This window comes from Akebia trifoliata, chromosome 5 (genome assembly GCF_017979445.1).
Source record: "Akebia trifoliata isolate Shusen 1 chromosome 5, ASM1797944v1, whole genome shotgun sequence".
In the NCBI taxonomy this organism is placed as follows: Eukaryota; Viridiplantae; Streptophyta; class Magnoliopsida; order Ranunculales; family Lardizabalaceae; genus Akebia; species Akebia trifoliata.
The window spans coordinates 34,725,968-34,742,201 of record NC_141379.1 but is presented as its reverse complement, the minus strand read 5'-3'; the positions used below and the strand labels follow the sequence as shown (position 1 = coordinate 34,742,201).

The window sequence follows — 16,234 nt, the reverse complement described above, 5'->3', positions numbered from 1 at the left end:
TTTCCACCAAAATGAAGGAAATTTCAAGAAATCCATATATATAGGAGCAACTATTATTGGGTAGAGAGTACTGAGTATACTACAATATATATATATTTATGAACATTTTAATACAATTTCTTGTTAAATAACTAATTAATTATTAAAACTACTTCAGGAAGGAAGAACAAGGATCCTTTCATCAAAGAAATTGCTCCTCATAAAACTTGTGAAAGATGAAGAAGTCGGTAGCTCTTCAAGCTCATCAAAGAAATCATTTTCTTCGGATTTTGGTGTTGATGAGAAGTTCATGAGATGGGGGTAAGATAATGGTTCTTCATCAAAGAGGAGACTTGATGAGTCCTGGGTTTTATCTAGTGTTACTGTTAAAGGATTTTCTCCTTTGTTATGGGTGATGTCTTGTGAGAAATTGATGGGGGATTGGAAGAAGTGGGGGTGATCTTCACTGAGTACTTCCTCACTAGTGATGGTGGGATTTTGTTCCTCAGTGGGTTGGGTTGGTGGTGGTGGTGGTGGTGGTGGTGATGGTTGTTGTTGTTGGGTTAGATTGGTGGGGATGTTAAGGCTTGAATGGTTATGGCTTGAGGTGTACGTAATGATGAGCATTGAAGCATCTGTCCTGCATCTCTCTACTTGTTTTTTGGCTGAACAACCCTTTGATGTGCTACACCTGTAATATCCCCTGCAGAGAGGAGAGGGATGAGATTATTTGAGGTATCTATGAATATTGACAAGCCTCAGAGAGAGAGAGATTAAATTTGTTGAGGTTCATAAAGAAAATAGGATGGACAGAGAACAATATTTCTAGGAAAATAAGGAGGTTGATTCATGAAACAATTCTTTTAACAGAAAGAAGCCAAAGTTAACAAAGACAGCTTGAGAAGTTAATTAATAAGATAACCTTATATGATCAAAGAGAAGGGAAAAGAATCATAGATTTCAGGTTAACTTTCAAACCCTTTATTCAACAAGAAAAATGAAGAATTGGGTTTTCTTCATAGAACAATTAAAAGATCTTAGAAAAGAAACACCCCATATGTTTTTTTTTTTTTAATAAATTAAGAAAAACTATACCTTGGGTAAGGAGATCCCTTGATGGGTTTTTGTCCATATTTCCTCCAAGACCAGAAATCTGAAGGTGGCCCTTCAATCTTTTGTCTCCCAACATTTTCTTCAATCTTCACTCTCACCACAGTCTTCTCAATCATTTTCCTTTCAAAAAAAAAAAAAAACACAAAAGAATAATCCCAAAAATTCAGAAAAAAAAAAAGAAAGAAAGAAAGTAAAAGGACAAGAATGAGATAAAACTAGCTGCTTCATCAAAATCACTTTTAATACCCACCTTCTTTTAGAGACTTGGGTTTGGGTTTCTGTCTTGATTTCTCTTGAAGTGTTTGAATCATCAATTTTTCCAGAAAATGAACCTTCCATTCTTGATCCCTTATGGATTAAAAGCTTTTTTCTAGTATTCCTCCCTATGGGTTGCTTGCTTTTACTTTACATCAATATCTCCTCTTATGGGCTTTCTTCTTCTTCTTTCTTTATATCTCAAAAGTTTATCAGAGATAGAGAGATGTAGAAGATGATAAAGTTAACCATACAATTTCAGAGTTCCAATTAATTAAGAGAGAGAGAGGAATAGATGACAAAGGCAAGTTGCTTTCTCTTCTTTTCACTTTCATTAAATAGTATACTATGGACACACTCTCTTATCTGTTGCTGATAAAAAGCAATAAATATGAATTTCATCCAATCCCTCTCTCTCTCTCTTATAGATGCCAAACGCATTACGAGTAGGGTGGGCAAACATGCCACACATGCGCAACTAAGGTAGCTTTGGGAACTCGTTTTGTTGAACCAGCTTCTCATCGAAGCAGGAAGTTTAAAATATACAAAAGCTGGAAGTGATTCAAACGCCAATTAAAATGCTTTCTCTAGCCTGAGTTGGGTTGCAAATATGGAATGTATGTGTACCATACGATTCTCGAATAAAATATTTTCTACCCTTACACCAGGTGCAACTTGTTTCAGTTAGGGGCCAAATCAACGTTTGTTCCACTAAATAGGAATCAGAGATGTCACTAAAACCGAACCAAGCCAAAAATTAAATTAATTATTTTTGTTTTTGATAATATAACTTGCCAAGTGTCATACTCAAATGACTCCATGATGTGATAAGTTATCGTAGATCTGTACGTCTCGAGATACACAATTACACTTCCCCATAAAAGGTATATTTCGGGAGAACCGTGTATCTTGAGGAGTACAGATCTATGATTCTCAAACTTGTTCACATCATGGAGTCATTTGAGTATGCCACCTGCCGAGTCATATTTTCAGAACTCTTTTGATAAATATATCAAGTGCTATAGTCATGTTGATCCTCCTTCTATTCAACTATTGTCGAACACCTCATAACAATCGTAAGCCATATGAGGGTTCAATTATCTAATTCCCCATTTCTACTAGGTTTTTAAGATTAAAATATTGTATTTCTATTGGACCATGAACTGACCTTACCTAGGTAAATCCATGGCCAAAATGAACTCTCCACTTTTGTGGAAATCTAATGAAACTTAGGTCGAATAAAATTACCCTTGATGTTGTGTATATATCTTTATCCAGTCTCGGGTGTGTCATACCCCAATTAAGTCCCGTAACCCTCTTGTATTCATAGTTCTCCCTCTCTTCAATGGATTGATCTTTTAGAATTATTAGTTGATTAACAATGTATTAGAACGTTAAATTCATATAAATCATGAGTTCAAGTCTTCTCGAAGGAATTTTTCACCCTTATGGATAAGGGAAAGTGTTGAGTGTTGTGTGTTGTATTATCCGTTTCCACTCCTAGGTGTCACGTGTTCACTTACTGTATCGCAATTTTACCCGTGACTTTCTTACAATCATAATCGCACTTTCCCTGATTTTTTGAAGTAGTTGGTTGGTTAACACTTGCTAGATCAATTAATTGTAAAAATACCTTGGAAAATATTTTCTAAGATATAAAATTGGTGATAAAAAAATTTAATTTTTAATATATTTACCAAAGTGCTTCCTTCCATAGAAAGTGCCTGGACCATGCTTCTAAGGAAATCACTTCAAGTGAATGCATCGATTCCTCAAACGAGGCCCTAGTAACACTTGGGGTACATATGCAAGAACTACTAGATTACCTGTGTAAGTTAAATCACTGAGCGATCATCAACAATGATTGGTGTTTTGATGGGGATTGAATGGTCAGCTTTCTCAGTATGGGTCCCTAAGATATATAAATAGCTACATCTAATCCCACCCTCAATGTGATAATTCTCAACAAATGTATTTCCACGTCAATATGACAAATATATTCTCTAAATATATAATATTTAATAGTTATGGGGTCACCATCCAAACTGATTCCCATTAGATTTGACTTTGATCCACCTAAATTTATTGGGGTTGTCTTTTATTATTTTCATCCATCACATGCAATGCTAGCCCTTGTGAGTGATGTGGTACTTCTCGGATGTATTCTAATCTGTAAATCAAATCAACCTGAATTATAACAGTCGTTAGATAATGAATCACCATCAAATTAGATGTTCATCGTAGAGCATCTTTGTATATCAAACACTAGGGTCATAGTCATTAAACTCCTGATGTACGGAACCTCTTAGATGGATCCCACCATTAAAATTTAATGTAAAGTTCCAATTATTTTTAGAGTAAAGCTAGGCTGACTTTCTTAAAAAAAGGCCTCCGTAAGGTTACAAATCTCGATGATTTGTTATGACCACAATCAAGCCTCAGTAAGGGCTTTTTTTTTTAATTGTTCTCCATTACTAAGGTAGTCGAGAAAGTGTTCAGTCGTGATAATCTGACTCTCCCACGTGGCATAGTCAAAATACTCTCTAGACGTGGCATGTGTAGAACCATAGACTCTATGCCTTGAGATACACAACTACACATCCCCATAAAATTGTGCAGTTGGGTATCCTGATAAAAGAAAATCTATGATTATGTGTAATTGTAGATTTTTTCATTGTGTATCCCAAATAACAAGGTCTATGGGTATGTGTCCTTGTCACATCAGTCGTATATTATTTAGTGCATCGTTTTATCACATTTTTCTTTTATAATTTTAAAAATTAACCAACGTGATCTAAGGATGTGAGATTGTAATTTCTTAGATTTTGATAAAACTGACCCTGATTATATTAAGTTTAAATGTTAAATTAGATGCACTTTTGAAATCCAAATTTTGATGTCGAACCACTTCAACTCCACCTCTTATTATAATAGCAAAGATTTGAGAGATTATTTTGAAAATTTAAAATAGACCCTCTAATTTCATAACTATTGTGTTGTTTAATGTGATGTAAGGACATTTTTTACAATCTTGACCCAAATATTATTATATTAATCCAATTAGAATTAAAAGTATTGATAGTCATGATAAGAGCATCCTCTTAATAGCATTGTTTAGGTTTTTTGTTTATCCATTTTTTTCAATAATAGAGATTTTTTTTAATGATAGAAACGATAAGAACGTACTAGAAAGGGTGTTTGTAGAAAAGAGAGATGGTCGGCATTTCCCCTTACAAGGACGAGAACAACCTTTAAGCTTACCTTCACTCATGGTTAAGACTACCCACTTTGGTGGACCTATTAACCCTCAATTTTTTGATCATGTCGCACCTTCTTTGATTAGTAGAGAAAACTCTAAAATGGCAAAATTGTATTCTTGTACGAACAAAAAATTTTATCATAAAATATTGTCTATAATGATATATAAGAGGTTTTTTTTTTTTTTTGTAACTTTATGATGAAAGAGGTTTCAAACCAGTAGGCCCACTAGCAAAAGCAAGACAACTAACCTCTTAAAGTACCATATCATAGTGAAAGATTTTTTTAATTGTATAATTTTTATCAAAAAGTGACTTATTAATTGTAGGTTAAGCATGGTATTGTGAAAATTTTGAACTTTTAAGTGACTAAAAGCGCAAAATCTACATAGTTTAATAGATGTAATTGGTTGCTACGTAGTATTATAGTAGACAACTTTATTGCAACCAAAGAATGTCGGTGCACATCAATTGCTTAAAAAGCATTGCTAGTAATTTTCAATGACTGCGATTGTGCATCTAAAAGTCTAATGGTTAGGAGCGAAGTCCGTTCAAGAAATCGTTATAAATATCGGTATTTATTAGTTTTGTATATTTTGAATTTGTGTAAAATCCTATTTATTTTTTAAAAATCCTAATAATTTGAATCACTTTTTTATATGCTCCCCCACAGAACTATACAAAATCATAAAAGATCTGTCCTTATGTATCCTAAAGCAAAGGATCTACTGATTTTGTGAATGGAGTGTACAAAAAGTGTATGTAAAAGTGATTCAGACTATCACGACTAATTTTTCAAATCACTGGCAAATTATTATAATTTTTATACGATGGTTCAATACTTAATTTTTGTGATTCATTTTATTTTTTATTAATTTTAGTTCAAATGTCTCATAATTAGGAAAATCTTATTGTCATCATCAGAACTTTTAATTTCTATCAACAAATTATTTTCCTCTATTCAAGCTTAATTGACATATGTCGTTGGCATTAACTACAGACTTCTTGATGTAACACACATCTATCCAACGGTCAAGATGAATTTGGAAATATTGATTTTGTAATTAATACCTTTCCATCTTAGCCGTTGGTCTGACTCCTGACGTCTAGGATCAGTGGTCTTATCTTGTTGACGTAAGCAACATCATAGCCTACGTCAGTACTATTCCAACACGTGAAGTGGGGCCCACAGTGACCTAACCAGCACGCTATTTAATAACGGTAGCTGTTAAGCCACCGAATCTTTCTTGGATGAATCTAACAAAACTCAATTTTTGTCATTTTGTGCAATGTGCATGCATGTAGTAGCTTGTGAAGCACAAAAAGCTTTAATAGTTGAATCTAATAAACCTAGTTGTTTGTCGTATTGCGCAGTGTGCACGCATGTCGTCTCCTCCTCGAACGTTTTTCAAGCTTTTTGTCCGATACGATACGGTTAGAAGGAACGACATATTTCACGGGTTCTCTTGTGTGCCACGTCGGATGTCATAGGATATTTTAAGTAGCAGCACTTATTAGCATTGGACACGTGTAATTTTTATTTTATATAATATTATATTGACCACGTGTTTATGACCTTCATCGGGTATCACTAACACTTTCCCGACTAACATAGTGAGGAGAAAGATCTTACTAAACATCATCCACCGTCAAAAAGACCTACAACTCCTCGAGATCCGTTATATCTTTAGAGTTATCCAGGGAATTGTCTATAAGAGCTGTGGAGCATTTATATAAGCAATGTGCACAAACATTTTATGAAATTTTAGTCATTAATCAAAAAATTATTATAAAATTTATATATGATTTTCTAATTAGAAAATCTTGGTCAATACTTAAGTGACGTGGCATGAACATTAAATCAAATATATTTTCTTCGAGATACACAATAACAATCTCCATAAAACATTTCTTAGGGATCACTGTAAAAGAAAAAAAAAGAAAAAAAAAGAAGAAAAAAGAAACCTTCCTTACAAACTTAGAAAGGAAAAATTCTCGATCACGTCAGATTGTGGCATCCGAAAACACAATCTGACACCACAAGGTTGTATAAGATAAAATTCTAACATCTTAGAATATATATTTTTTATTTTAAAAAAAAAAATTAATTTTCACCATTGAATTTTAATTTTAAAATTTGGAAATTTGATAACCATCCATTTTTAACATCTTGGATCAAGCTTTTTGAATATAAGTTTCTCAATGAAATCTAGAAGAATCAGGTGTCGAACTGCCAATGTGATAATTCATGTGGACCCAACGACCCTTGGTAAGATTTGAAATCTTACTAAGTTTTGAAGGTTAGTTTAGTTCCTCCAAAAACTTTCACAAACTCAACCTATGTCCATAGATTGAAATCCATTTGTGGGATTTACGAATTACTTATTGGGCCCCCAATGGGCCAAACTTAGTCTGATCGTCAAAGACGAAGACGATTCATAGAGATACAATCATGACCACAGTACAATCTTGGGATATTGATTATATATCTTCTTGATTTAATTAATTATGCATAGATGTCAAGCTCTTTTCCCAATGTAATAGGATATATTTAAAAAGATCCTAACCTTCCATTAGGCCGAAATTAATCAGTTGGACCAATCAATTAATCAGATCATCCTTGATGAGATGAAGCTCAAAATCAAATGGAACAAATGCTTCTACCTATAAGAGCTACGACAATAATGAGAAAATAGTGCTTTAATTTGGTATCGAAGGATCTGAACTCTTTAATTTGGTAAATCGATCCCCTACAAAACTGGTACTAATCCCTAGGAAAAAATTATTTTTCTTTCCCTCTAAATCATTCATGTTGACAAGAAACCTTGGAAAGACACATAAATGGATTGATTGAGAAAACATTTATATATATACAGTTGCTAGTTGTATTATGTACAAGTGGATTCCTTGAGGTGGTCTTTGCATAGGTAGGGGTCCTCACTCCTCAGTGAGTCTTGTTGTGGAAATGGACTCATGAATGCTCTTGATTGACACACACACCTACCTATCACTAGAGGTGCCAACAAGTCAAGTTCGGGTTGAGCCTATAGTCCAACTGGCCCCACCTTACGACCATCCAATAAGAAGATGACAACTGTACTGTCGAATACATACAATTTTTTGTTAAAAACCGTTCATCTAGCCTTTAATAACTATAAAGCGTTGGATCAACGCTAAAACTAGCGATAAGGGTTTGCTCTCTCTGATCGTGTATTCGAAATTGGGTGACCTCTTGACTTACAAATGTAGATAGTATTCTATGTGCCTAAGACTTTCTTTGACCAAGTCATGGTAAAAGGTTCAAGCAGACATCTCAAAATTTTCTTAATTTAGATTGCACATTTGAACTACCCATGCCATGGGTCGCTCATGCCGTCATGTTATGAATTTATTTCCAAGAAACTTGATAAGTTGAAAAAAAATTATGTATTAATCTATGATTTGTTACACTTTCTTAAATTTCTAGCTGTCGGATTTGATTATTTTTCTAAAATAAGCTATTCTCCTCCTTGTTGGCATCATTATTTCAATTTTCATCGTGGCTGATTCTAAATTCGGGTTAAAAAAAATTATAAGTTTGGAATTGTAGAAGAGAAATAGACAAAGCTGCCCCAAAATGAATATTTTACCTCCTCAAGAACGCAACTATCTAAAATTCTTAATTTTTAATCAAATTAAATTTATTTTATTAACCTTAAAACAATAAAAATCTTATGATAGTATTATTGTATATATAAAAGATTTTTATGGTATTGTAATTGAATATTATTTGAATGGAGAGCCTCAAACAAGGTTTGAGATCAGAAAAGTCCTAAATAAAACTTTGGCCTCTAATCTTAGTTGAAAATTCTACATATTGATAAGGGAGAGTCGGCCATGTAGGGGTTTTGGTAGACATCCACGTGGCATATAATAGGGAGGCCAAAAATTGAATAATGGATTCTTACAAGAATCATGATAATCTAACTACTTGGCATGGCAAACTCAATCGACTACTCTGACATGACAAATTCGGGACCCGTAGATCTGCATTCCCCAGGATACACAATTGCACTTTTCCATAAAAATGTGTATCTCGAGGGAATCATGTATCTTAAGGAGTATAGATCTACGATTCTCAAACTTGTCACATCTGATAATCGATTGAGTATGCCACGTGTGGTAGTCAGGTTATCATTACTCTTCTTACAAATATGATAGCAAAATGGTGTCTTAAACCTTATGCTTGGCATATTTTGTAGTGCAGTCCAAATCATCTGACCAAGCAACTTCTATTTTTGATATATTTAGTCTGATCAAATTAACTAAACTGTCGATTAAATTTTATTATATTTTTTTACAAATTATTATAATATTATCAATCAAAATTATTTCGATCAAATGCATTTATTAGATAAAAGATCTGACATTTGTTAAAGATATCTAGATCAAGTCAAACAAATTCAATTTGATCTTCATGATTAATGAGCTGCTACAACAATTATATTGTAGAAACCCATATTATATTATACTAGTTTCCAATATTATAAAAAAAAAAAAAATACCATTATTTTTATTTTTTTAAATAATAATATTATAACTAATAAATAAGAATACCCATAGTGGATGAAACCATGTCCTATGTCAGCTACTAGTTATCGTGACCTCCACCTTATATCCCTTCTATTTGCATATAAAGATAGATATACAAATATAAGTATTTAAATACCTCACAAATGGTCCATTTGTGTGTAAAAGAAGGGATTTGTGTGGTTTGTTTTGGATTGAAATGGGTTGGGAGAGATGGGGAAAAAGTGGGGAGAGGGTCTTGAGGGCTCCAATCCTTAGAGAATCCTTTTACATCTTCACCCTCACCCTTCTAAGCCTTCTCCTTCCTCTCTCCTTTCTTTTGTTGGCTAGGTTCTCCATTGCAATATATCTCCTAAACATCACCCCTTCCCCTCCATCACAACCCTTCTCCTTCCTCTCTCTCTTCCTATATACCAACCCAACTCTTCTTCATTTTCTCGTCTCCTTTGTTAGCGTTACAGCACTTCTGCAAGGCTTGATAAGTCGAGTCACCCTTTTGAATGGGTCGTCAAGTCCAATTCTTCAACCGCTCCTATACATGGCATGGATCTTTCTATGCACATTACAAGTGTGTGTCGGTTTGGGCATCGAAGGAACCTTAGATGCTGGAATTTGGCCTGTGGACTATGGTGTAAGGTACAAGAGCACGATTCTAAGTCGAATAATTTTCTTTATAGGATTGCACGAGACGATGCTTCACTGGTCAAGAACAATTGTGAGGCCCGTGGTGGATGACACAATTTTTGGTGTTGTGAGGGATGAATGTTGGATGGAAAGGGTGGCAATGGGTGCATGTTTTGGTGGTTATGGTGGTGGATGTTAAGGGATGAGATTCAAGGCTTGATGGTGGTGGTGGAGGTTAAGAAATCGCTATTGATGGGATTGGGTGTCTCTGATCTAGTGAATTGGTGGTTGTATTACCTTACAGTGACAATTGGTATAGTGAAGTTGGTAAAGTGTCTTGTATTGATTGGAAAGGTTCTGCTCTGTAGTAGAAGGGTAGAAAGGAGCCCTCGATGCTATTATGGGGATGTTGACAAGGTTTAAAATCAAACCTAATGTTCCTCTTTGTATGATCGTCTTTTTGTATCTCAATGTTTTTGGTCGAAGGACCGAATATTATTTCTTCTTGTTACAGGAATAATGAATATGAAATCTATTTTTTGATATTAAAAGCCTTAAAATAAAAAGATGACATTGACAACAAGCATCAAAACATGTTTAAATACAAACGTGATGGATTGTATATTATTAATCAGCAAATCATCACTATATGTCACACTTACCCTAATCGAAAGAACATTTTTAATTGTTACAGAAGTTTAATGGAGAACTCAACATCACACTGCTCTTAACCATCTAAAACCCATCCATGATATCTTGTCCACTAGATTTCAATAACTTCTTTAGTAAAAGAAAGACAATAGCAATGGTCAGCCCAACAGCAGCCCAAGTAAATAAGCGATCATCAGCAGGCTTTGGAACTCTATCTTCAGGCCTCAGCGGCAGCTGCTGCTGCTCAGCAGGGTCCGTAGCTGGCACTCGTCTCGATACACTCAAACCAGCACTGAAGCTGACTCTCAACGGCCCTGCATTAGCATTCACATGAACCTCACGCACATCTGCAACGATCCTGTCTGCTACTGGGTTTGGATGATTAGCATCAGCATCTTGAGGACCAACTTGGGATTCACCGTCTATGTTGGTTGAGGGTTCACCAGATGTTAGCTGGGGGCTTATCTGGGGAACTGGGGGTGCCTTGCTTAGCATGTATTGGTGAATCTGTGGGCGAGAGGTTTAGAATTTTTAGTGATGAAGTAAAAAACCAACCCAAACCAACTGAGATAGAGATTTGAATAGGAACAGACCTCATCAATTAGCCTTTGACGATCAGGAGTTCCATATTTTGGAGCTGCATCACGGGATTTGATGGCCAGTGCACGTCGTTCTTCCTTCTTATAATCAAGTGAGCCCAATGCACCGTTTGGGTCAGTTGGCATGAATGCAATCAATGCTACTAATGCAGTCCGAACTGCCAATCGAAGTGGTATATTAGCTAAGTGAAAAAAAAAATATTTTGCAAAATTCCAGGATAACTAAAACTTGTTAATTGGTGCGGTAATTAGGAAATATCTATAATAACAATGACATAATTAAGTGGATGAAATATACGATTTGATTGATAGACATTCTGCTTGTAAGTAAGGACATGTTCAAATGTACATTTACATGGTGAACTAATATCACAAAAGGGACGTAACTTCCAGCTATGGCTTTAAACTTACAGAGCTACAGACAAACGGGAAAGTTAGTTCTTGGATTTGAACTCTTATACTGATGGTTTAACCCTTTCAACCAAAAACATAAAACCCAATCTTCCAGAAAGGTGGCAACTGAAGATCCCATTTGCAAACTAAACACAAGATCAACCCACCATCAGTTGAACTCCAAAAATCTCTAATGAACCCATTCCAAACTCCAAAACACAACCTTCTGCATTGTGCCTAATTTAATCAGAAAAAATTATTCAAAATTCATTTTCACACTCAAAGAAACCGAAGCAAATCCATCTTTCCCTTCAAGTATGCCAGAACAAGCAAACACAACACATGTCATGAAATCCTAATTCCCCTCCCACTCTCTGCAATACAAGTTTCAGGCAAGATGAAAAGAATGTTGCTTTTATATGTTAGTAAAGCTGCATGGATAGCAATCCCTGAATAAAAACCTAAAAGAACAACTCACGCACCCAGCATAACTGATACATACACCCTAATGCAGCAAATCTGATACTACACATAATTTTTGGCCTCATTTGTCTGAAAATCCAAATCATTCAAATTCATATTCACAACAAGATTTGCAAAAAGGTGAGAAGTTCACCGCTCCATGATGGCTGCCAATGTTCGGGGTGATGATTCGATATGCTTAGACATATCTTGGTTTGCGTTTCAAAACGGCCATTTGGCTGAAACAAGTGCATTGAACCAAATAAGCACATCATAAGAAAGTTGTATAGAAAAAGTTGAAATAACAAACTCATCAAAAAATCACAATTCCAAGCAAATAACATTAGATAGCTAGACACATTATAAATTCTTAAGAAGAGTTGGGCCATTACGGTTAACAGCATAAATGAAGGAGGCTGAAATGGATATTCTGCAGGCAACTGGATCCGTCCATGATAGATTCCTCCCTCAAACTCGGTATCATGTGGGCCCCTGATTGCAAATTGCCATTCAAATATATTTTCCTGACCACATGGGAACAAAATCAATGATTTTCTACAAGAAAAGAGCAAGACAAAGATTTTAAAAGTACCATAAAAAAGGCATAAATTTTATAAGGTATTTCAATTTTCAACCATATTATAGAGGAGTGATAAGTATAAAAAGTATGAGAAGAATAATAATATTGGAAGATGTTATGTGCCGCATGTCTACACATTTTAGTCACCATGACGTAAGTTTGACACTATGGAATAGAGGAGCAATCAAGCATATCATGGCACCCAAACAAGATAAAAGAGTGAACTTGCTATATTAGATTTTATAAAATATTGAATCTTACGGAAAACGTAATCATGGGATTATCAACTGCATTGGTGCCTCTCAAGTATGGTTTCTCTAGGATGGATGTGGCATCCAACAATCCATGGTTCTCAAAAGCGTGGGAACCGACTGGTTTTACAAGCATTACTCAGAGCACAATATATAAAATATTCTACTAGACCACACTTCAAACCACAAATAGATAGGCTGAAGATTCTAAAAGAGCAAGAGGAATACCAAAATTGGAATAACATATATTACTTTAGATAGAATAAATGGAGAAACAAAATTAGTTCAGCCGACCACAGATATTTGGGATAGGACTTTGATGCTGATGGTGGTGATGTAAAGATAGCACAAGAACTTGAGAGTCGCCTATATATTAATTCAAAAATTCATGCGTTTGCATTGCATCGTCCAATCGGCCTAAATGCCTTTTCACTAAGACTAGTGACGGAGACATCAGAGATCATGGGCCTATCCTATTTGAGCCATATTTAGTTTTAGTGTTTTATTTTATTTTAGTTATAGTCCTATTAGCAAGTACTTTTGACACCACCATTCAAATTTAAAACAAATAAATGAAATAAAATAAAATAAACCACTAACAACTATCAATGTCACCAATTCTATAAGGTTAAGCGTGCAACCCAAATATGCCAATTGCTAATCTGGAAGTTCCACTTTTTGGCCTTCAGTTTGGGTAAATCAAAACAAGTCATAATTATGCCGCTTAGAGAACTACTAGTACTTTGTCTGGTCTTTTCTCATTCAACCAAGGAAAATTTCCACTTGGGTATTAGTGAATTACAATTTTAATTTCCTTTTCTAACCAATCTCCAAGCTTTAGAACATCCCTTCTTACTCTAACAACATATTCATCCATCTCTTGTTGACACTTAGAGACAAGATCCTACCCATTTTGAGAAATCATAAAATCAAGAATCAGACCTAGAGCTTTCACATTTTCCTCCTCAGGTCAACACAATGGGACGGTGCAGGTGATTCAAGTGATGCGTGTGTCCCGAGGATCATCCTGAGAAACAGACCCCAAGAAACACATACTCCTCCAGAGAAAATCTGTCAATGCTGCAGGTATTCACGACTAAATCAAGGGAGAATTTGCTAAATTCTCCAAATTACTCGTAAAAGGGATAATTTAACGAGGTTTGAGAGCTAATTTTACAACAACAGTGTTAGATCCCAAACAAACTATTAAGAAGCTTGTAATTCGAAAAAAAAAAAAATCTATAAAATTGCCAGAAAAATCAATAGATCAGCATACTACGTGACATTGAACGAATGGAACCCTAATCATGTTTCTTTTAGTAAAATTAACTACACGAAGAAGATTTTTAGTTAAACACCTAGAAATCAAAACAACGCATGAGATATATAAACTGTTACAGAAACCCTAGAAAAAAAAAATTAGGGATCGTGATTTATACCTCGAGAGGAAGACTCGTGAAATCATCTGAGGGGTTGGCATGCATCTCCTTCACCTCCTGAAGGATCCTCTTCACAGCTGGGTTCTTTAGATTGTACTTCTCTTCCGCCATGGCGTAAGTTAGATGCAACGGCGTAGGATAAATAACACCTCGACACGCAGTGGAGACGTCGAGGGAGACGAAGAAGATCACCCTTTTTATTTGAAGTTAATCATGATGACACGTGTCACCCAATGTAGAACATCAGCGGGCCCGGTTCGCCACACTTGGTTTTGGTTCGACGTGCTACGTCATCTTCAGCGAAATGGAGCACGTGTTATCTTTTTATTGGTGTGAAAATACACAGTGGACTCCATCGGTTACGCATTGTGGGGATATTCGAGTTTGATGTAAGATCTTTGTATCGTTCAATGATGCGGGGCTGGAGGATTCCAAGACATCTGAAGGGGCAAATTTGCTGTTTTTCTTAATACCAAGTTTGATGTCGCAGTACCTTTAGTTTCGGATGAACTTTGAAAACAAATAATTATATTAATATATGTGAAGTCAATGGATATGAGTCACATGAAAATGTTTATATGATTATATTTAGAATAATGACGAATGCACACGGTATATCATATGCAGTCTGTACACGGCTTATGTGACAAACAAATAGAACCCTAGATATATTTCTTGTGTATCTCAAAGAAAAAGATCTATGGTTCTGTGTCATTATCACATCAATCACGCAAAGACAATGTCTGATTTACTACATGCATTCATCACGACTCTTATATTTATGGTGGGTTCCAATGACTCATGACGAAAACACGTGTATTAACCAACCAACTACTCCAAATGACCAATCTTTTGGAGAAGGAGGAGAATTATGAATATAAGAGGATCAGAGAGTTTTAACTGGGGTATGACACCCTTGAGAGTGCCCTCACCCATGGGGGTGGAAAGAATTGAAATTGCAACCTATACAAACTTAGTGCTTTAATACTATGTATCAAAACGGGTAACCATAAGGATGTAGGAGACATGTTACGCATGAGAGGGAGTGTAAGCGATGGTCTCACATTACTTGGGTATCATGATCTTGGGCTATATATAAACCTGGGGGAAACCTTAACGATGTGTTTGGATTGATAGAAATGGAGAGAAGAGAAGAAAAAATAAATGAGTTTCTCTCCATTTCTCTTATTTGGATTGTTAAGTGGGTGAAAGAAGATAAAAAAAAAATTGGAGAGAAGAGGAAAGAAAAAAAAAATTGTGAGTTTTTTTTCTCTCCAAAAGTGAAGAGAAGTGGACAGACCCTTTTAAATATTTTATAATTCCAAATCTGCCCCTAGATCTCTTTTAAGATATTTTAAAATTTCAAAGTTATCCCAAGCCCTCTCCTATCAATCCAAAAATGGTGGAGAGAAGGGAAGAATCTCCTCTTCTCTTAATGAGTTTCTCTTCTCTACTTCTCTCAATCCAAACATAGTGAGTATGAGTTAAGCCCATAGGCTTTTACAACGTGATCTAGTCATGTAAACACAAAATCCAATTATCAGGATTTATACATATCCCAATAACATACATCTTAGTATATTTATCCCGGGAATAAACTCTGCCGTTGTATTTTATGTTTAAACAATCAGGATCACATGTTATTTTAATGAGTCATTCTTCTTAAATCACCAAACGGATCCTAACTTAAAATTCTCATATCAAATTCATTAAAAATGGGTTTATAGTATTAAGGTTCAAGATCTCTTTGATCTTCTTCTTTGATAGTTTTTTGACCATCAATGTTGGCATCCCACAAACAAGTTAAGACTTTTATTTCAGTAGGATATAGATTGGCCTCCTGTGCATTGTTTGATCAAAAAAACTTCTTACTTGAAACCCCACTTTATCATGTTCATCAATCTACTTAGGGGCAGAGCTAGTAAGGAGACAGTGTGGACAATTGCCCCTACAAAATTTTGAGATGCCCTTGTAATTTCAACTATTTACATGCCCCATTTACCCGCACCCTCTCACCTCTCTCCAACTTTTGCCCCCTTTCAATTTTTTGAAGATGGCATTG

At 35.2% G+C, this 16,234-nt stretch overlaps 2 protein-coding genes, 1 non-coding gene and 1 pseudogene across 4 annotated transcripts; 2 read left to right on the top strand and 2 right to left on the bottom strand.

The window, feature by feature from the left end:
- Positions 1-12: 12 nt before the first annotated feature.
- Positions 13-1,735, bottom strand: LOC147402528 (uncharacterized). Of its 2 annotated transcripts, none has more exons than XM_086444217.1 (3): positions 1,343-1,735; positions 1,075-1,212; positions 13-670 (listed from the first exon to the last, which is right to left on the bottom strand). In XM_086444217.1, the coding sequence occupies exons 1-3, from the start codon at positions 1,429-1,431 to the stop codon at positions 154-156; spliced, it is 744 nt and encodes a 247-aa protein (XP_086300343.1). In that variant the 5' UTR covers positions 1,432-1,735; the 3' UTR covers positions 13-153. The 2 variants fall into 2 exon arrangements, with proteins under 2 accessions (XP_086300343.1, XP_086300341.1); XM_086444215.1 differs by having other exon boundaries at positions 13-682; positions 1,343-1,726.
- A 2,806-nt stretch (positions 1,736-4,541) lies between these two features.
- Positions 4,542-4,663, top strand: LOC147402527 (U6atac minor spliceosomal RNA). Its single transcript, XR_015178987.1, has one exon. It is a non-coding gene; the product is annotated as a U6atac minor spliceosomal RNA (small nuclear RNA).
- Positions 4,664-9,240: 4,577 nt separating this feature from the next.
- Positions 9,241-10,220, top strand: LOC147402526 (uncharacterized; annotated as a pseudogene).
- Positions 10,221-10,393: 173 nt separating this feature from the next.
- On the bottom strand, positions 10,394-14,364 carry LOC147402525 (ubiquitin-conjugating enzyme E2 32-like). The gene is made up of 5 exons (XM_086444214.1): positions 14,173-14,364; positions 12,295-12,426; positions 12,057-12,141; positions 11,042-11,205; positions 10,394-10,955 (listed from the first exon to the last, which is right to left on the bottom strand). Exons 1-5 carry the CDS (start codon positions 14,281-14,283, stop codon positions 10,533-10,535), a joined length of 915 nt encoding a protein of 304 aa, XP_086300340.1. The 5' UTR covers positions 14,284-14,364; the 3' UTR covers positions 10,394-10,532.
- Positions 14,365-16,234: the final 1,870 nt, after the last annotated feature.